Below are 22,457 nucleotides of genomic sequence, written 5' to 3' on the forward strand. Positions count from 1 at the left end.
AAGGGCTAAGAACATTTTCTTTTGGTGAGCTTAATGGAGGTTTTACCACTGACGTCAGTGAGGCCAAGTTCCCACCTCTTTTTTCAAGCAAGACTAATACAGATCAGATGACTGGTGGAAATTATGCAAGAATTATAACTCCCAGGACAGAAAAACAGTAGGGTGCCATGTAAATCTTTGGTGTAACAGGATCGATGAGCATCAATGCAGTTTTATGAGTAGACATTTATTTATATGTGTCTCCCTTTGGAGGCTGAGCTTATGTGTCCTTAGGAAGTGCTGCAAAGCTCCCACACCTCATTATATAGGTGTATGTAAATATGTCATACATAGTAAGCACACTCATAAAGTTTTATTTTTGAAGTTGCCTTTCCAACCTCTTCTCATGTTAGCTCTGAGCAAACAGGCAAACAAAAGCCTCACAACCACACAGGGAGAAACGAGTTGTGAATAGCATTTAAGCCACCTGTCTGGGTAATTGCTTTGGGCCCATGGGATGTGCCAGCAATGGAAAGGTCTGAATGAAGAGGCTGGCAAATGGGAATGGAGTGTCTATCCTAACACAGGGTACAGCTGTGCTAATATATTGACCATTTTACTCCTGTCAGTCTGAGTTCTGAGATTACTGCTTGGGTTGGAAATGGCAGAGAGCAGCTGTGCAGGTCTCTTCTGCAAGCTGACTTGGGGACAAAGTTGAGAAAGCCATTTGTGCTGCAGTGGGTGATTAGGGGGCCTCTGATGGAGTGAAAGGAGCAAGGTGTGCTCAGCCTTTGGAACAGAAAATGGGATGGCAGAAAAAGCTGGAGGAGGACACTTGTTCCAACAGCTCTGGTGGTATCAAAAAGCCAGCAGCACCCAGATGCACTTGGGGAGGACACTGACCTCACACAGAGCCAGGAATCTGCACTATCAAGACAAGCAAGTATGGGGCCAGGAGAGCCAACATTCAGGCAGCAAACAGGAGAGAAATCCAGGAACATTCTGAGTTCTGAGAAAGCTCTAATCTCACTTCTCATTTCAGATTATTTCTCATAATCTGGTGAGGAGTGGCATGTGCTAGCATTCACCGGGATAAATAAATAGGGAAACTTGCCCAGATAATTTCTAGGGAAAGGTTCCTCGTGAAGAATCCTGGACTGCCTTAAGTGGCAGAATAATATAATAATCCATGGCATGGTGACTTTGCAATAAAAATTGATAAATAAATCAGAGAGATCACACTTGGCAAACAGATCCCCAAATATCAGAAGTCCTTAATAACCAGACCTTCCCCAATATTGAAATAAAAGAAATGGCCAGAAATTTCTAAATACATTTCCTTAGATCAGTCTCCATTGTTAAAGCATTAAAATTTCTGAAGGACAAACTCAGGAAGTCTATAATGTGAATATTCATGTGGTGCAGATCACTTCCAAACAGAGAGACAAAAGGGAAAAAGACTCAAAAAAATATGATATCCTCCTCTCCCCCCCCTCCCAATTTAAAATAGACAAGTCCAGCAGTTCTGTGATATTTTCTGAAGATCATATTTTGTGTGTTCCAGGGTGGAACAAAAAGAATTTGAGACCTCTAAAGTTGTCATAGAATGGAACTGTTCTTCTAGGGCCAATTGTTTAGGCAGACTTGAAGTTATAAGAAATGCCCTTAAAAATGAGAGATGCAAAGAAAGAAAGAGGTATAGGGGCTGAGAAATCTGACTGTATGTTTAATTCAGGAAAAAAAAAAAGTCATCTCTGATTCCAAGGGCAGTAGTGTCTTAAGGACAAAACATAAGACCTTTGGAATGGAATAACCTAGGACAAGCGAGAACACATTCAGAAAGCATCTAATAATATCATAGCAGAGAGACTGGGTATTTTTTTTAAAGTTGCCTTTATCTCTCTCCAAATAGCCTTGCAGATGCGTTGCCCAACCCAGCAACTTGGTGAACATTAACACTTGTAAATAGTTGATAAATTCTGCAAAAGCCAATGTCTTTCCCAGCCTTGCAATAAATAGAGACTAGAATTTGTCAGATTGATAGATACAGTTTGGCTGTGTAATGCTAAAAGCCAGAGGTTTTTTTAATGAAAAAATCTGTAAGATTGTCCCTTTTAAACATTTTCATATTTATGAAAAGAACTTTCATGCTGTTTCTGCACCTCATGAAATCATTATTTCTAGAGGACCTATCATCACACAGTTCACCAGCTGGCCAGCCTTTCAGTATTGGCTTCTCTTTAAAAGAAGACATCAAAATCAGTGAAGAAAGTTGTAATGATTGTTGCTAGAATTTCCCAGTTTAAATACAAAGAATTAATCAGAATGCAGAGTTCTACAAAACAGAGTGGTGATCAGGACAGAAGACAGGCTGGCTGCCTTTCTTTCAATGCTTATCCTGAAGGTGCTATATCAGCTAGAGAAACTGCAAACCCTTTGGGAGCCAGGATGCCTCTTGCTAATGTCTGTAAAGTCCTTGTCACATTTTCAGCTCTGTGTTACTATTAAAGCCAAGTTGTAGCTTCTAATGCTGTACAGAAAATGAAATGTGTATTAAAAAGGAACAGTATTGTGCAGCTCAAGCACGGTGCTATCTGCTTCATCCCATTTAGACCGTGTGTCCTTGTCCTTGTTTGGACAGCATGGAAAAACCCTGATCCGCAGGTGAACGGTCCTTGCAATTGCCCACACTGCAGAGGAAAGCATTTACTGCATATTCTTCAGAGGAAATATGCATGAAAGCCCTAAGAATGAGTTGTACTCTACTGAAAGATAGACAAAGATATGCAGTATGAATTTATTTTTGTTAACAGTCAGAGAAATAATGCTAGTTATTTTAACTCACCCATGGAGTTACTGCTCTGAAGGAATGTGCTAAATGCTATGCATTTCTCATGTGTCTATTTGAATATGAAGATTCAACAGCATGAGGCTACATCTGTTCCAAAAAAAAAAAAAAAAATCAGTGCTTGGCATCTTGGTGTGCACTGTGTACAATTAATTTGATTCCTTGCAATGCAGCTAAGATCTACATTTTTAATATTGGCTAGCAGTGCCTCCAGTTTTGGGTTGTTAGCCTAAATTGCCTTGCAGATGTTGGATGTTCTGTGAGTGAGCACTCTTTGCTGCTTTGAAAAGCCTTAAATGAAAAATCCAATATTATTTTGGGAGGCACTCAAGAATTATCAATTGCCTAAATACATGAATATTTCAAGTGCTCCTGAAGATAATAGTGCTTGAAAACCTCATGCAATAATATTCTGAGATGCTGTGGAGCTTACTTCTCATTATATCTCTTTGAGCATTGATTAAATATTATTTGCTACTCCTTCTACAATTCATGAGAGGCTCTATAAGACTTTAAGATGTCTTGAATTTGGAGTTGCTTAGTCAGGTCAGAAGCCCTGTTGCTCAGTTTGAATATGTAGCAAGTTCAGATTTTTTCACAGGCAAAAAAGCAACACAGTATTTTTTCCATGGGCTCAAATTTTGCAAGTCATTCCAATACTTTTAGATAATGACCCTAAAATAGTCTAAACAAGTGCAATAAGCAGTGCTTGGTACCACACAGAATTAAATTTGAGAGCACACAGAAATGACTCCATTTGAACTTGAAAACCTCACTTAATAAACAAACAAACAAAAAAATCAAACTCCCTAAGAGTTCCAATTTAACACACAAAAAACCCAAACAAACCTAAAGAAAGAGAGCAACAAATGCTGTCAACTGTATCCATGTCAAGCTGTAATTTTCAAACCTGGCTTAATTTTTGGGTTACAAGGGACACAACAGCCAACTAGTGCAACATCTGAGACTTTCACTGTTCAGCCACATTCATTACATCCAGCATTACCTATCCAAAAATGGCATGTCTAAGCTGGATACCTCTGCTGCCTGACTGCTCACTGCAACGAGAGACTGATATATCCAGAGATGTCTAAGAGAGGATGCAATGAATAGCCCTTTGGAGGTGCCACAGCTGGAGATAAATCTCTCCCTAGGTTTGCCAAAAAATGGAATATAATTCAACTTTTAAACACAAGAGGTCATTTGGGAAGATATGCATTTCTATTATTCTATTTCCTTTTTCATTAGGTTGGTTCTGCAAGTGGACATTGGCATCTGGTAGAATCTGTGTTGCTGAACTGACCCCCACATGCACAATTCTTGACACTTTTAGAAGTAATTTGTGTTCAACTATTTATAAAACAGGAGTTTTAAAGCTTTATCACAAAGAATATGTGGAAACAAGATTTTATCCAGCACATGTGGATATCCAGCACATGGGGATCTGCTTCATAAATGCTTGAATATGTAAAAAGTACTGTGTGACTTCTCTGATGAATAACAACTCAACAGCACAGCTTGACTTTCAAATATTCATAATCAATTCATTAAATAAAGAATGAATGGAAGAAAATTATGATCACAGATATTCCACAAACAGAAAAGAAAGCAAATTGACAGTCCTGATGTGTCCTCTGAATATTTTCATGAGGAAACTATATTAATATTTAATGCATGTATTACCTTTTTCAGTCAGCTGTAATTTAAGTGAATTTCATTCTCTGTGAAATGTCTGCTAATAGAATACTAATGCTACTAATAGTTGCTTGCCATACTTGGAGAGGCGGGAGTTAATATTACCAACGTCTGTGTCTAAAGATGTTATTCTTAACACTGAATTAGAGAATGTTGTAACCATGTAAATTTATAAACTAGCACAATAGAAATGGAAGCAGTGTGTCAGAGAGCTATTTAATCTATCTACATAAATACATAACCTCACAGATGGCAAACAACCCCAGATTTGAGAAACAGACTGTGAGCAATACTGATACTAGAGAAAAGCATGTCTTTCAAATGGCAAAAGCTGGGGTGTCTAACAGCAAAGTCAATACACCATGTTTCTAATTAGTCTGAATTGCCAAAGACCTGCTTTGAACTGCCAGCTTCTTTTCCCAGGTCTGTGATCCTCCCCGTGGTGGAAGGCGCTCTTCCCTCCCTCGGGACACTCCAGCCCCTGCTCTCCATGGGCTACTGAGCAACAATGCCAAGGGTCTCCAGCCTGGAGAGCAAAGCAGGGGGACCTTCCCCAACCTGGACTATTGCTGAACACACCAGCCCTCCCTCCTCCTTTCAGGGCTGGCATTCCTGAGCCTTGCTGACTCACACGCCTTCCAGGACTGATACTAGAACAGGGCCCCAGAGCTTCAGTGCTATAAACCATATGCACCTCCCTCCTCCTGCAGCAGGGAATCTCTCCTAGCTCCTATTGGATTTCTACTGGTAGAAATCCAGTTTGGTTCAGTCCCCAAACTGGGAAGGAGAATCACAGGCTGGCTGACCATCACGGCAAAGTTACCAGAATCTGCTTTAAAGCACAGAAAGGGGTTTTGCAGTTCATGTGATCTGCCATTCTCCCATACTTGTGCATTTCAGGGGATACATGGACTCCGGATGGTGCTAAGTTTGGGCTCCTTCATGGGGGAGAATATCCTAGGAAAGCAATTACCCCATCTCAGAGGCAAGCATAAATGTTGTCTACAACTTGAATACTGGACAATTTCAGCATTTTCTTACTTTTTACCTCACTCTAATGCTATTCAAACATGGGAATGCAGTGAGGGTTAATCCTGGTGCCTGAATACCTGACAGGATGACAGTGCTAAGCTTTCCTTTTGCTGCTGTGCGCAACTGGTCTTAAATCTGAAGAAATACTGAATTATATACTGAGACACTTTGTTTACATCAGGTGATATTTACAGGAGGCACCTGTACAATTTCCAGAGAACTGTAGGAGAGTCTCAAGGTGGTTCCTGTCTTCCCCACTCTAAACATGGTGGGATGTTTGCAAGGAGCTTACTGGTACCTAGATGAAGATCCAGCCCTCACAGAGCTTTTGGCAAAATCCCTCCTTGGCCCAGCATCTGAGAAAGCTCTGACCCTCACCCACCGTGCCAGCAATGAGATGGGAGTGGGCTCTTGTGAAAGTCGGGTTATCTGAGACACGTGGTGCCTGTGGCACTGGGACAAATTCCTGTGTTTTGTCCTACATCCCCACCAATATCCCAGGGTACCAGTGCTACTGGCACAGTGTGACCCAAGCTGGTGCTGCAGCTGTATTGTAAGTCAGCTCTTCCTCCATGAAAACTGAGTGACAGCCCGTGCCTGGGTCAGAGGACTATTTAGAGCCCGAATCTGTAATGGATCCTCACTGGACAATTGGTGTTTAATAGCTTTGATCTGCTGCTTCTTGATTTTATCCCAGCTCCTCAATGGAATTTCTCACGTGTAAGTGAGCCCCACTAATCCACCCTGGCCCTACACAATGGGTGCCCGTGGAGGGAGGGAGCACAAACGTGGCTGGATATCAGTAACAGATGTCCAGGCAGTGGTGTGGGCAGCTGGCTGCTTGTGAGGGATTAATGGGAATGGCTGCAAGGAGATCTGAAGGCTTGTCATATTCATAGCTGTAGAAAAGGAGAGGCTTTCTGCACAATGCTTTGTTGGATGACACGGACAGTTCTTTCATAGTGTTAGGGCATTGCCCATAAGATCTGAGCCTTTCTCTCCCCTCTTCTGGAGCACGTGAAGTGCTCTGCTGAAAACAGGAAAACAAATTAGGTCATTGACCTTTCCCATGACCTTGACACAAATTCCAGTTTGCATTGACCAGCAGAGTGCCTACTTGAATGGGACCTGTCCTATCCTCTTTCTCACCATGCCTCACCCATTTCAAAGTGGCAGAAACAGAATAGAAAAATCAAAGTTCAGATATAAAGAAAGATTTTTTAATAGCAGAACCCTCTTGGGGCCTCCCTGTCTTCCTAATTTAAGGAAACTATGTTATTTAATTCTAATTCTGATATTTAGCAATGTTGACAGCTCTAATACATTGTAGATCCTTCACATCATATTGTTAAACCAGTTCACTTCTACAATTTTAGCCAAAAAAGAACAGATGCCATAAATTGTGAGGCTGATAGGTTATGACAATTGTGGCTGCATTTAAACGCAAAGTGTGTTTCATTCCTTCTCGTGCTGCACTCTCTAGTCACAGAGCACTCAGACATTTTCACAGCAAGGACTGTATTTTAACAGTTTGTTTTATGGGCCACCTCTTGTGTCGTGGGAGACCAACACAGATCACTTCTCCTCCTTGTTGGTTAAATACCAGCAGTACAGCAGCTAGAGTTGTTTATATCGTGTTCTTTATAATAAAAAAAATTAAGTACATCTTCTAAAGTATATGGCTGTGCATGTAAACAAGTATTTATGTATGGCCAGAGCTTTATAATCATTTAGACTGGGCCTACAAGGTCCAGAGCACGGGCAGCTATGCAGGCAGCAGCTTTTTGCAAACTCTAGGTCTTCTGCAACTGAGACATCTCCTGCACTCTCCCTGACTAGCTCTAGGCTGGGAGTAAATACATGTTTAGAGGGTTTTCCCAGGAGTAGATATTGAGCAGGTGCTAATGAGGGGATAAAACCCCTTTAGTTCCACTCCTTTCCTAATGAATCCATGATTTTGTAGGTTTCCCCAGACTCCATGCCAGTGATTACTGCTTCACCACAAAGGGAGCGTGAGAGGAACTAGGTGTAGGGCCATTAATTGCTGAGCAAAAAAAAAGAAATTGTAGCTAATAATAACACAGTTTAACAAACAGAGAAGTATGGTCCAGCCCCATATGCATAGCCACAGCCTTCAACACACCTTAGGCTACTAGATGGTTTTGGATCACATTTGAATGTGTGTGACGACCAAGAAAAAGAGTTTGCCAAAGCATTCATCACAAGCCTAATTTGGTCACCTTTAAGTCAATAATGAATTCTTGAATTTCTGTCAAATGAAGCAAAGTTAAGCCAAAGCTAAACAGTTTTTAAAAACTCACCCAAAAATCTTACCCAGCCATTCAATTCTCATTAAGGATCTGCCTGTATAAATTCACAAGTGATGCAGATGCACAGTCCTAACATGGGACTGCTCTCTCTACACAAACAGGATGGAGTATTTTACAAGCAGTTAGCAAGATTGACACATCCCTGATCCTTTTACAATCAGGTATTTCATTTCTTTGCATAAGGAATTCAAGTGTATGCTCAGCACAGATATAAACCACTGCTCACATTTTTCTGCAGAGGTGAAGAGGGTTAGAATAAGCGTTTTTTGTTGTTAGGTGACTTTTCTTGCTTATGTAGACATCTTTCTCCTTCAGCTATACAACCTTAAAGACAGAAGAAGGTTCTAGCTCACAGAAAAGCTATGTGCTTTGTTTAAGATTATCTTGAAAGTTAGTCAGTATTTTGTTGTTGTAAATAATTATGCCAGCTGCAAGCCATTAAGATTAAGTATGTGATCCTACCCTGAGCAGAAGGCTAGTCTCCCACAAAGGGAGATGTGCCAAAGTCTACATCAGCTGAAATAGGGATTTTAGTTTTTCTTCTCAATTTTATAAGGAAAGTGTTCACATACAGTCCTGGCAGAAAGACAGATGGGTGAGGAAGGTTGATAGATGCATGCTCTGTCATGGGAATTTTGGATGAACTGCATGATTTCTCTTTTTTTTTTTTTAATTTTTCTTTTTTAAAAGTAACAGGAAAGAAAAACTTGATTAGGAGGAGGTTGGAAATCAGACAAAGCAACTTTTTACCGAAAGGTTGATGACTTTTTCAAATTACTTCAGTAGAAATCATATCTATTAATATCCAATAACTAAGTGAGAGATCTTTGGCAATAGATAGAGAAAACAGAAGGAGGCAGTTGTGTATTTAAAGTAGAAATTACTTATCTGTCTGTAAGGTGTCCCTGGGGACCTGTGCACTTCTCCTTGGAGACCAATGTTTCGTTTTCTCATCTGTGAGTTTATCCTGACATTATCACACCAAAGGACACCTGCATTTCTAGCTCAGTGTTTGAGCGCCTCGTTCCTCCTTAGCCCCAGGCTGGAGCTGCTTGTCAGGAGAGCTCTGTCTCACTGGCTCTCCAGACACACCAGAAGGAGGGCTCTGGTTTTCAGCTCCCAACCATTTTTCCATACACAGCAGAAGGTTGCTGCCATTCAGCAAGAGCATTTCCCTCAGCCTTCTCCCTCTGCCACCACTGTGCCATGCTTGCTTGTAAACATTTTCAATCATCGTAGCTTTAAAAAAGTGAAGCTTTATAGTAACAAAATACTTATTTGTCTCCTTAAGTGCTTGTCTGTAATTCAGTTTAATGAAGCTGCACTTTCTTGTGGTCTTTCATTGCCTAGAGGGTACTTTGTATTGATTAAGTCATTGTCTAGGTCTCAGTAAAAAACAACCACATAAAACGCAGACTGGAAGAGGGAAAAACCTTCTTCAGGTGGGAAACCTCATATATCAGAGTAATTAAAATTTTGAATTGAAGAAGCATTTAGAAGAAATACAAAAAGAAAGAATTGCAGTGCTTAAATAGAAACCTCTGTGAAGAGGATAGGGAAATACCCAGTCAGTTTGAGGTTCTCTTTCCTTTCTTAAACTGACCATTCCCATCACAGGCTATGAAATGCTGCTCTATATGCTCTATGTGTCAAGTCCCAGTGAGTGGGCAACTAGGGGAGGAGGCAGAGCTCAGGAAGGAGGTAGGGGTGGGGGGAAGGTGTTTTTAAGATTTATTTTACTACTCATTATCCTGCTCTGATTTTTGCAGTAATAAATTCAATTAACATCCCCAGTTCTAGTCTGCTTTGCCCTTGATGGTATTTGGTGAGTGATCTTTCCTGCTCCTTAACTCATGAACCTTTGTCATGTTTTCTCTCCTGTCCAGCTGAGAAGGGCAGTGATAGAGTGGTTGTGATGGGTGCCTGGAATCCAGACGTGGTCAACTATAACACTATATATACACAATATATAAACACTTATCTAAATTCCAAAATAATGAGGTTTGTAGTTGAGGTAATGAGTTGTAGTTGTTAACAAAGAATGATTTTTTTTTTTCTAAAAGAAAGCAAGTTAATGTGATCAATAATCAAATGTTAGGGGATAAATGGCAAAAAATGATCCAGCTACTATTCCTACATATTTAATCAATGATTGGACAAACAGGACCTACCATTCATATTGCTATGGCTCAAAGTAAAATATTCTGAGAGCTTTGAATACTTTTGACTGGTAAGAGATAAGAAATTTCTTCTGTTCTAACTACCATATAATGAAAACTCTCTCAAGCCTGTAGAGTTTTTTCCTAGGGAACACATTTTCTAATGTGTTTAGAGCAGCGATATAAGAAAAAGGTAAAGGAAAAAAAAAAACTAAGAAGCTTCAGAAAAATATCACCAAAGAAACCCTCACCAAAGAGCCCTTCAGGTTGTCTCCTCCCCACAGGGAGCAGACCTCATGCCTGCTTGCTGGGATCCCCAGAGTGAGCATGGGAGTGCAGGGAGCTCTGATGGGATTGGGATGCAAGGTGCCAGGCAGGGAGCTGCCTTGCACAGCCAGAAGGAAGCAATAGAGCCTAAGGAAAATCCGTGTTACTGCCTCTCATAAGCAGGTTTACAGGCCAATGCTCTCCACTAAAAATCAGTGGCAACTTCTGCTTTCCCTTCTTTGATGGTGATTTCTTGAAGCAAGCTGTGACTGACAAATAAAATATTCTTTAGACCACACTATTGTCCTCTTCTGGTATCACTATCACCCTGTAACTTGCCAATTTTTGCAAGTTAGTGTAAAATATCAGCTTCTAGGTATCTTTATTTTTTGCCCTTCGGAAGACACTACACGCTATGGAGAAACTCAGGAACTGCTGAAATGTTCTGCTAAGAACTTCATCACGCATGATGGCACCACGTGGGTCTTAAACCTGGGCTTTGGGGTCTCTAGACTGAAATGTCAATATAGAGAAACTCCCAGACTGAGTGCTGGTTCTCAAGTGAGAACTAAAGCCTCCCTTTTCAATTCCATCTCTCTTTAATTTCCCAGTGTTCACACACTCTCGTGAGTAGCCTCAAAGCAGTCATAACCAAAGCACTTTCTAAGTATTTCATACTGGAAAATAGCATTTTGTGCTGTTTTACAGCTTTCATGCTATTAACCACCTGACTGGCACAAACTGAAAAATGGTATTTAGAATTGCTTTTGGACAATTCCTAAGTTACCAATTTCTTAGGCACTAATGAGATGTATGAGCTTTTTGTGCAGCATGCAGCTACAGACAAGCAAAGCTAATTTTTATGGCCACGCCATTTTATAACTGACATTCATGTGCAACACTCTTATCATATAGTAATATTCATGAAGAACCAGAAAACAAGCAAAATAAGACCTACAATTTGAATGATGTTGGAAATAACTCTATAGACAGTTTCCCCAGAACAGCAATCTAGCACTAATTGCTTCAGCCATACAAGAGGATATATAGTCTTGATTGAAGGCCTGGAATTCTCTTTTTCAGAAGACGCATGGGCCTGGAAACATATTTGTGTTCCTAACTGTAAGCATGAGAATAATCCCATTAGAGAGATTTTGTTGCTGGTTTTATGCTTGAAGTTAAAATCACAGTAAGTGTTTAGAAGATCTGTGCCCAAGGCACATGTCAATATTGAAAGTAAAAAGTGGTTAATACACATCGGCTTTTTTTTTTTTTTAAGAATGATACCATTTACTATCTTATCTTTTGCTGGAAATTGCAGGATTGGAAAATTCAATTTTGTTTTTAATAAATAATTCATTGCTCTTCTGATGTTTTATATTTTTTTTTCTGTTAAATCACTAGAACTGGGAATTTGTCCCCATGTATTTTGTGTCTTTTTTCACAGAGGCCTGATGAGGAGGAATAAATGCTGTAAAAAAGTTGTTGCAGGCTGTTGCATTAAAAAATTTAATTTCAGGAGCAGACTTTGCTTCTTTGTCAGCCATTTACAGACATCTAAGTCATACTTAAATATATTTATAGCTAAAAACTTAATCAATTAAATAGATTCCTCAAATAAAAGCTGCATTTGTAAGTGTTCCAGAATTTTTGAGTGCAGTGCTTCTATTCAAGCAACTAGAAATAAATATAATATTCATGTAAAAATATCAAGTGGAACATTAATACTACAGCACTAGTAATAGTGATTGAAATAATTTATGGTAAATTAACAGCACTTCAGGCATTATCTTTGGCAGCCTTTAAAAAACCATGAACTCTACGTTTACTACAATTCCTCACAGCTGATGGATTGTACTACATGGTGGTGTAGCTCATCCATAAGAGAATAAGATTTCTCCACTTCTGTCTCTTGGGCTGAATCACTGACACTGATGCACATGGCTGCTCTCTGGTCTAGGTTTACTCAACAACCATGTAGCCAAACATTCAACATGTTCACCAGATTTTAAGAATGTAACCTCCATAATTTGAGGCTAAGAATCATAACAAAGATGAATGTTTCACTCCAAAGGAGGTGTCATAGGTACATAAATCGAAGAAAGAAGTCAAATAATCTCATGTAATCTCTGTAGATAGCTGAGACAGTAGACACACAGCTTCTCTGGTGACATTTTCTGTTCACACTTAGGACTTGGATCCTGTGCAGCACAAGAAATGCCAGTGTCTTCACAGTGTCTGCCTCCTATGCAGAATTCACAGACTAAGTAATTACATTTTACTGACTGTTGCACTGCCTGGTGGTGGTGGCTGCTGAAAACAGCACATTATACTAAAAATATATCAGCCTTAGAGAGTAGCTGCAGGATGTTTCCTAAAGCCTAGAGCCAAAATGGATCCACAGGTAAAATAGTTTGGAAGATTTTCTTCATTCAGGTCTTCGAAAAGAGAATCGCAGTGTGGCAGGTGTAAAGGTAGGGTAATAACTTAGCTAACTGGGTAGATTTAACAACCCCAGAAAAAAACCCAACAATCCTAGTGTAGAAAAAGAAAAGAGAAGCTGAAAAATTGCATCTTTGTCATGCAAATCCATGTCATTCCTGGTTTTTAGTCCTAAGTAATCAAGCTTTCGTTGCAAACAACTTCTCTTACCTCCACATAAAATTAATCCAGCCTCTAGAACTAAATGATAAAAGAACACCAAGAACAACATGATCAAATGTCCCAGAATGATTATGTTAGATGGTATTGTCTGTCTACATTACCTTTACTTTCTGTATATGCTACATGGATCTGTTAAATACTCAGACCCCTTCATCATGTTCACAGTCACTACAAAATCTGGAAATCAAACTACTCACAGAAATTACCCTCTTCAGTCATTGAAAAAGTATTTTGAAACCTTACATCAATTGCTGTACTGCCATCCAGCAATGCCAGCAGGGCCCTGGTCTTCAACCTACATCCTCCCAGGCTCTACTTACCCAGAGTAAGCAAAATGTGGGTTTCTGATGCCAAGAAGCCATGGCTACTGTGGATGGTATCCCTGACCTTAGGTTGCTGCTCTGAGCCATCCTTTGGAAGAGTCTTCTTCCCTCTACTGGGTGTATAGAGAACCCAGTAGAGAGGGGGGATCAGTCCTTCATCTGAGTGTCCCAGTCTACCCACACCAGTCATGCCAGAAGATTCCAGCTTGTCTTTGACTTAAGTGAAAGCTGTCAAGAGAAGAAGGTGTAAAGCCAAAGACTGCTGATGGCACAGGACTGGGAGATGCCACCCTTCCATCACCTGGGAGCAACACTAATTTTTATGGAGATATATACAGTTCTGGGCAGTGTGCCTGCCCCAGTACAGCCATCCAAGCCCGTTTCAGGATGCTGTTTCCTGCTGTGAACTGTGACAGCCTGCTGTCACTGCTCCCCAAGGGAATGGTAGAAGGGCAGCTCATCTGCAGGAGCAGAGGAAGCTCCTCCTACCCAAGATCTCTGTGGGCTCCAGGCAAGATTTGCTATGAGGCCAGGCATAGTGGAGAATGCCATTTGAGGGTGACTCCCTTAGAGACTAAAACTGCTCAGAAATGGAAGCTCTTAAGAATAAAATGTGGACTGGAACTTATTTTGTAATCATCTGTCTTTTAAACATTTCCATGTCTTGGTAGAGTTGGGTGAATATGGTCAAAAGGCTGGATTTATGGTGGATATTCACCAGGAATGCTGCTGGAGAAGTTAATCAGAGGCTATAAAGCTGGCTAACAATATTCAAACATATCCAGGGAGAGATAGCTGCTGCTTGTCTCCAATTTTAGGTTTTGTAATCTGTGAAGCAGATGACAGCACCAACAACTTAACTCTTTTATAAGTGAGAAATGCCCTAGTTTTACTTTAAGGTATTTGTCTCCTGAATACATGGGGTGGATAAGTTCAAGAAAGGATTGTATTTATTTCTCTCTTACAGGATTTGCTAGGTAATTCCCTTCTTTCTTGGTATATACTGTGTTTGCATCCAGTAAGCATTTCTGGATGTCAATATAACAGAGCAGACACGTGGAAAGGGAGATCAGTGTGGCTACTGAAGATACAGATGTGATTTTAAAAACCATGCAGATGATGTCACAACTCTAATCATCTTTTGGTCCAAAGGGAATCCAACCCCTGTGTGAAAAATTAGCATGTGCTTAAATAATCTTCATTACAGCACTCCAGGAGAGTTAAAAGAGGAATCTGTGAACCTTGAGATGCCTTGTGTGATAGAGACAGGTCATCTCTTTGCCTGCTCAGAACACCAAAGCAGGTTCTTCCCACAATGTGCAATACAACATATGTGAAGTTTACAAGGATTCCAGTATGAGAATAATCCATCACGGGCTATAACATGCATTGGTATTGCTGTGGCTCACAAAGTTCCTGGTCTGTTTCTAGAGGCTGGCAGAATGCATCACTGAAGTGTGCCTGCCTTGCTCTCTCTCAGTGTGGTTGTTAACCACCGTCAGAAATAAAAAATGGGCTAGAGAGACTTTGCCTGGTCCAGTACAGTTATTGTGATGTTCTTGCTATAAAAATGTTGATTTGAGTGTGATTTTAGAGGCACCCATCATCAAAACTGTGTCTAAAGTCAATGGCAGTTTGGATGTTCAAATCTTCAAAAGAATCAAGACCTATGTACTTTATTTATTGAAACTAACAACCAATTTCAAAAATTAGCAACCAGTCTGAGTATTACCACTGTGCATGGCACACAGTTCTCCTGGCACAGCTCTACTTTCCAGGAACACCTTAGAAATACCCTGTAATTTGTGTTCATAGGAAAGCTAACAAAATGCAGGCTTAAGTGGCACTGCCAGCTCTTATGATGTTATAAACCTGACAGTATTTCATGTTCTCTTCAATGTCTAAAATCCTGGATGTATTATGAGAATCACAGATTAAACATTTGAAAACAGAAGATTCTAGTTCTGTCTGCAGAGAAAGCTTGAAAAATCTGAATTTTAGTCTCCATGGTCTCGATAATCACAAGCCAGCCACCTCTGGAATCTCTATGTTGAAAAAAAAAAAAAAAAAAAAAAGGAAAAAACCCCACTACATACTTTTTGGGAACCTGACTCAGAAATTGAATGTTTTGGTTTGGCATAAATGCTTCACTTCAGCTTTGCAAAACAGTCATGGTTAATATCTAAGTCTTCAAGTTCTCCATAAGAAATTGGTAGGCTTACACATATTATAGGGGCTGTAGTTTCATGACTGGTCAATATGAGTTTGCAAAGGCCATAAACACAATTCTTTTCTCTCTTACTTTTTCTGGACCATGACCCATTTGCTGGATTTCCATGTCTGAAGTGAAGGAAGCAAACCCTTATATTTAGAGCACATTCATATTCAAAGCATGCTGAAACTGATGGGCTTTTATCAGCACTGCTGTACTTTTGTATCAGCACTGCATAGAGAGCTCTGACATTGGGTCCAGAGCAATGTGCATCTTCATCTTCTCTGACTGGGAAGGACAAATCTTTAGTTTCTTCTGGATTGAAATATAAACTGTGATTGACCCTTGCTGGCAGAAATGAGAAAAACAGATTTAGAAAGCAGAATGCAGAGATTTAAACCTTGCTGAGTAGTCACCATCTCAGATCTTACTGCAGCTGCCCTGACATTTGCTTTTAGCTCTCACTCCATGCCTCCTTCTCAGCTGCCAGTGGACAAGTGGCAACATTGTCCCATGCCACCCACCTTCCTGACAGGTCTCTGGCCTGGCTTGGACAGCAGACAGTGCTTGGCATTGAATAATGTCATGAGCCTCTGTCCCAAGCCAGGCTTGCCTGATCTCCTGTGCTGGATTCACTCAAAGTCCCCCTTAACTCTGCCTTCCTTGGCAGGTGTAGAGAGACAAGTACTGCAGTATGTGTTAGTTACCCACAACTGAGTTCTAAGTGCAGTTGTTTAGGGCTGCAGACAATATTTTGTGGGATCCCTTTGCAATGCTTTGCTAAGGGTTTCTTCTGGTTCCCTATCTGCAGAACTCCTGGAACTCTCCAGGTGTGCGCTGCTTTCCAGAGGCTTCCCATGATGTTTGATATTTTTCTTGCTGGGAGAGAAAGAGACAAGTTTTCTGTCCTGCTCTCTTGAGATAGGAAGTAAGTATAACCAAGTACTTGTTCTTTGACTCTTGCTTAAGGCTACAGCAGAAGGGATGACATGAACACAACCCTCTGAGGACAGGAGTGGAGAGTAGAGCCTGGTGACCCCTGAGGTATCTCATTTACCTGAAAAATAGTCTCAGGGAAAGATGCTGTGTGTTGCTGTCTCTGTCTGCTGAAAGCAGATGGCTTGCAAGGTTCTATCACAAGGGAGTTGGTTGTAAAATTTAACCAGCTGCATCCATACCATTTGCAGGTAACAGTGAGACAGCCTCCAAAGGGTGATTAATACAGACTGAAAATAAGCCTGAGTGTTTATTTGTGTTTCATAGCTTGAGCTGCGACCAGAAAGAGTTCCCCATGCTTGGTGCTCCTCTTGGAAGCTGAGTAACAAGAAGCAGTTGCTGATCACTGCAAGCCATCAGCTCCATCTCTGAGCCACTCCAAGCCCCTGGCAGCTAGCCGGGCAGAGCTGGGGCTGTGCTGCCCTTCCCCACCTGCCCATGGGAGCACAACCATGGCCACCACTCTAGAGCCTGCATATTCTTCATCCCAAACATGGATTCTTTAAATAGACACCATGCACAATTATTCTCTCACCAATATGCAAGTTTTTTTCTACCTTCCACATCCATGTGGAAAGATTTCAGTAGATACAAATGACATTTTATGTCAGATTAGAAAAAGAGAAAGAAATGGCAGAATAATATTGAAACTCATCTCCACCGTGACTGAATTATAGAATATTTTGCTTTTGATAACTGCTTATTGGTACATAAAAAATAGCTTTCATCTGAAATACAGCCCTGTGTTATCCCTAGCAGAAAACTAATATCCCATTTAATGTTTGGTTTTTTTTAATGGAGAAAATGAATAGTCTGTACTAAACTTTCCTGTTTTAGGGAGACTGTAAAGCAAGACAGTGCAGTCTGCACAAATATTTTTGGTGTTTTGTCACCAAAAATTTGAGGGGGTGGAGGAGAAGGAAAAGGGTGGAGGAACCTCCTGATCCCCAAGCACTCCTAGATACCAGAAGTTCCTGACAAACCCTAAAAGGAGCTTACTAGGGAAGAACACTACTAAGCCTCTGTAAATAGATTAAGTGTAATTCATGTTTAAAAAAGAAAAAAAAAAAAAAGAAAAAAAACTAGTAACTTCAATGTCATGCTTTCTGAGATGTACAATATGTAGTGACCAAAAGATTGTATCTTTCCCTGCACCCCATCTAGCTAAAATTGAAATGAGGTGGGTCAGAGAAAAAAATAAATAAATTGAGAAATACTATTATAAACATAATGTAGTATTTGCATGCATATAAGAGCTTTTGATTTACCAGTCCCAGCCCCATTATCACTTCACATCTGCCTTTTTTTTGAACGTGGGGTTTACTTGTCTTTGGGGCAAGGGGAGAAATCTCACAGCCTAGCAGACAACTCTGCCAAAACCCTGCACTGGGCCCATTGCTATGAACCAGTTAATAAGGTAATTCTAGAAGCCCAAGTTTGTTTCCGTAGCTACATAACATTACACAAACATTTTGGTTGCAATTTTGTGGCAATGGTTTCACAGTTATTTGATTAAAATGCAGTGCTGTACTGCTTGGAGCCTGGGAGTGTCTGATATCAGTGAAAGCTCTTTAGAAGTGCTACAATTTAAAATTATAGCTTACCCTGTTTGAAGGGATATTTTTAGTCTATTTATTCAGAGTATAAATATAGTTCTGAACATCACTGGTTTAATGTCTCTCTTGCACTGGTCAGAAAGACACTTTACCCAGCACCAGACAAAGGTCAACAAATGAGTATCTTTCTTCCCCCTTCCTTTCTTTTTTTGTAAAGCTGCATTAAGGGCTTTAGAAGGCAAAGTATCTTGTAAGCAAAGGCTGCACGTCTAACCTCTTTACTGCAGTGACCTACTTATAGGAAATACTCCTATTGAAAGGGGCTTTTTCCAAGATCTAGCATTTCAAACAAAAACATATCTACAATTAGGTGGAAAGAGTTTAAGGGATCTCTGAGCAAAGATAATCGAAAGAATAAAAGGCAAGAGAAGGGAAATGGTGATGAATCACCATGCAGTCAGGAGGAGTGATGTAGTGCATATTTCTATGAATGGCCATTCTCTGGCTTTATTATCAACAGCTCTGTGAGTTTTTTAATTCTGATTATTTGTTTGGGTGTCAGGGGGACTTTTGTGCCTGCAAACCCCTGGAAACCAAAGTTTTATGTGCATACAAAAGGCACAGTAGTGACAGTGCAGGCAGCCACAGCTCTGCTCAGCTGTTGCCCTTGCCCTTGACCTAAAGAGACCCTCCTTTCCATGCAACCACCCGGCAGCACATATTTGGTTTCTGTGTTAAAGTAGCTCTGGGCTTTTCTTGAGCTGGGTTTGCTCGTTGTGCTGAACTGCGACAAATTCTTCACAGAGCAGTAGGCTTGGGTTGATTTCAGGCTTGATGTGTGCTGGGAGAATGGGGGAAGAGGTAGAATTTCTTCTAATAATGGCCTCTCCTAAGCACGTTGTCCTTCCAGCTGGAGCAGACCTAAGTCTTACTGTAATTTACAGAACTGGGCACACAGAAAACACCACAAAAGTAGGCTCTACAGTTCACATCTCAGTGGAGTTCCCACCAGAAAAACCCACAAGGTCCCTTTTGTGTGGGGTTTCTCAGCATCTCATTTGGGAGGCACAAAAATCTTAACATCTTTCATATCATGAGCTGGGGAGTGAAATGTGTGCAGAGGGCAATGCATGTAATGTCACTTTGTGGCGTCAGAGAGGACAGTTAAGTTTTTTGAGGTGGATGCCAAGGAGTAAAGGAGCTTGGCTGTCCAGAATCTGAGGAAAGGCAGTGAGATTTCTGCATTTGCACAAAAAGGCTTGTAAGCAGGAGGCACCACACAAGCACACAGATATACACTGCCCTGAGAAACTCATGTTGTTTCTAAGGACACATTTATCAAAGTACATAATAGCTATTCAGACACAACCTATTTTTAACATCTTTTCAAGATGTAATGTTTGAGATGGTCTATTTATTACTAGCTTACAATAGGTAAGCAATTTGTCTGAGGTGGAGCAAGGTTTCTGAGAGGAATATTGTTCTCATGGTTTTTTCCAGTTTTGACTATATAGTAGGAAGATTTTCCCCAAAAATCATGCACTACAGAGGCAGGAGAGACTTTGCAAGACATTTCAATCCTGTTCCCAGTTCATGGTAAGTCTGGGCATGTGTCATGATCTTTGTATGTCCCAGTTATTCATGAAAAGTGTCTAGTCACTCTCCTGATCTCATCTCTGCAATCTGAGATTACACTCTTAACATTTAATTTACCACACAGACAGTGGTGTGAATTAAATAGTAGAATTACAAAAAAAAAGAAAAAATCAAATTAGTACTAATCCTCACTTCATTACCTGGCTTTTTTTTTTTTTTTTTTTTTTGTTGTTCCTTTCTTTATCCACTTCAGAAAATGGAGATTTCGACTTTCTCAGGACGATTAAAATGCAAGGAAGGATGTGGAGCAGTGCTCTCCTCCCCAGGCTGCAGCGCTCTGCACTCGCCTGGTGTGTGGAATACATATCCACGTCAAGGGGAGTTCCTCCCGCAGAACAAAGGTGGAATGCGCAGGCGGGAGCGGCCGGGGCACCGCCGAGAAACAGGGGCTGCTCCTGTGCGGCAGATGAGAGAGAAACCCAGGCTCCATTGCAGGCAGAAGAATGGTGTGACGTAAGTGGTTTTCCTGCTGATTTTTATCCCACCCCAAAGAAACATCTGGAAAAAAACCCCAAATGCTCAGCACATAGAGTAAAAATGTTGGAGAAGTCACTTGACACTCCAGTGAGGTACATGGGAGCCCCCAGAACAGCACAGTAGCTTTTGTGTTGGGTGTGTGGGTTTTTTTTGTCCCCTGAGCACTCTAAATTGAATTTGCAGTATCTGCAGGCTGGGACAGGACTACCCCAAACACTGCAGTTCTCACCACACAAAACCTGAAAGCTTCAGTGTGCAAACAGCCTTTTCTGAATTCTGCTCAGGAAAGCTGGGTGGGTTTCACTGAGATCTCAGCCCACCAGCCATCCTTTTTAATTTCTTTGTGAATTATTATGGACAAAATAAGAAATATGTACTTTTATCTGGACTTGTACAAATCTCTGTGGACTACATTGTTTAGTCGGAGGAGTAAAACTTGCTAGCTCCCTCCTGAAGTTAATTTGTATTTTTTAATTGCTGCTAGATTAAACACAGATTATCTATTATTATTTTATATACTTTGAAGTTTTAGGACTACATACAGTAATCTGTATCCTACTGCCCCTAGAAAAACACCATTTCTTATTCACAGGGCTGAAATACAATAGACAGACAACAATGGAATTGCTGCACAACACATCACCTACCCCACAGCAAGGACTGCACCTGGAAAATGTTTATTATAGCCAGAAAGACAGCCCTCCCTGTAGATATATTTTAGATGTGACTCATGATAATGACTAATAGAAAGTTACTTTACTCATAAATCTGCCCTGTCCCTAATCCATCTGTTATTCTTGTTCTTATAAAAGACAAAACAATTTAGCAGAATGTTTTCACACAGATATAATACATTTACATGATTGACTCTCCATTTCTGGTGGAAAAGCAAGCCATTATATCATGAGTATATAGTGCAGGAATTTCTTTTTGGATAACATTTTTGTAATGGCAGTTGCAGGTGAGCCATCTAGAGGCAAAACCAAGATTTTCTTAAGAATTCTTCACACTAGTAGTGTAATGAATTCCTCTCAATTATCCTCAAAAACTTGTACCATTGTATGTACCAAGAGCTGAAATTGCCATCTGCTAAATTCATAAACCTCTAACATGCTTTAATTTCCTGTATGCTCATACTATGAGTTTAACAGTTTCCTCTGTTTTTAAAAATAATTTGAGAGTGATTTGGATTGCTTTATGCTAATGTAGTATCAAGAAAAGCCTATTAATTATAGTAAATAATATACCAATTAAAGGAGAGATCGTAGAGTTAAAACAACTTGGAGTCTCTTCCTGCTTTTGACTCTGTGTGACACTGGAAAATTCTCTTATCTGGAGTCAGTTTTACCACCAGTAAAGTATGGCTTATGATTTTACCATCTTTGTAAAGCACTTTATGATCTTTGACTGAAATACTAAAACACTACTATAAAGATACATACACAGTAAATACAATGCATGGCCACATTCTGCCTTTACTTCCCTCTTGCTTAATCCTATTAAAACCAGAACTACACGGTGCATAAATCAGAGCAGAGCCAGCAGCCTTCTTTGCACTTAGCAGTAGCAGCATCACAACACAGCTTATGAAAGGGGGATAAAAAGTCACCAATCTAAAACACAGCTGGGCTCATCTTAGAATAGGGGAGCACCTGGTGCACCCTGTGGGAGAGTTTAGAGTGGGTAGTAATCAAAGGCTTATTTACTATTAAAATTGCCAAATTATTTTGAAGACATTTCTATTCACACAAATGTTCCCAGTGCCATCTAATTCTCCTGAAATATGAGAGGTTTCTGTCAACGTGCTGGCTGCAGTAATGCAGCCAAAAGCCTGACCTCCACCACAGGACCAGCACTCAAGATGATTACAGGGTGCAGGCTCAGCAGGGCTGCCCAGGCTCTCAAGTGGGAGGTGTAGCTGCAGCCCCAGGGACTCAGAGTCCCAAACCAAACTGAGACTACCCTGATTTAGAAACTGCTGGTGTCCAGGGCAGCCACAACTACACCAGATACTAAAAGCAGACACACATGCTCTGCCTTTGTACCAACTACAGCAATTGTAATGGGAAACAGAAGTGAAAAACCTCACTGAGTGGCTTTGTTCCAAGCCCAGACATGGGCATCTCTGCTACGCACACAGTCACTCTTGGGGGCTGGAAGAGTCCTCCTTGGGCTACCAACAAGGCCTCAATGACTGTGTTGAAAAAATCTGCATGAAGTCTGGGCTGTAATCTCTACCACTGAACTTCTCCTGCTAGTATAA

At 40.6% G+C, this 22,457-nt stretch overlaps 1 protein-coding gene across 1 annotated transcript in view; it reads left to right on the forward strand.

Moving 5' to 3' along the window:
* Positions 1–21,570, forward strand: part of LOC146433359 (uncharacterized) — a 269,497-nt gene extending 247,927 nt beyond the window's left edge. The window contains exons 3-4 of the mRNA XM_085069616.1: positions 19,911–20,170; positions 20,787–21,570. Of these exons, the coding sequence (XP_084925742.1) occupies positions 19,911–20,170; positions 20,787–20,792 (266 nt within the window). The 3' untranslated portion in view covers positions 20,793–21,570. The remainder of the gene's footprint in view (positions 1–19,910; positions 20,171–20,786) is intronic.
* Positions 21,571–22,457: the final 887 nt, after the last annotated feature.

The sequence above is a fragment of the Lichenostomus cassidix genome, chromosome 9 (assembly GCF_008360975.1).
Source record: "Lichenostomus cassidix isolate B80296 chromosome 9, HeHo_3.0, whole genome shotgun sequence".
In the NCBI taxonomy this organism is placed as follows: domain Eukaryota; kingdom Metazoa; phylum Chordata; class Aves; order Passeriformes; family Meliphagidae; genus Lichenostomus; species Lichenostomus cassidix.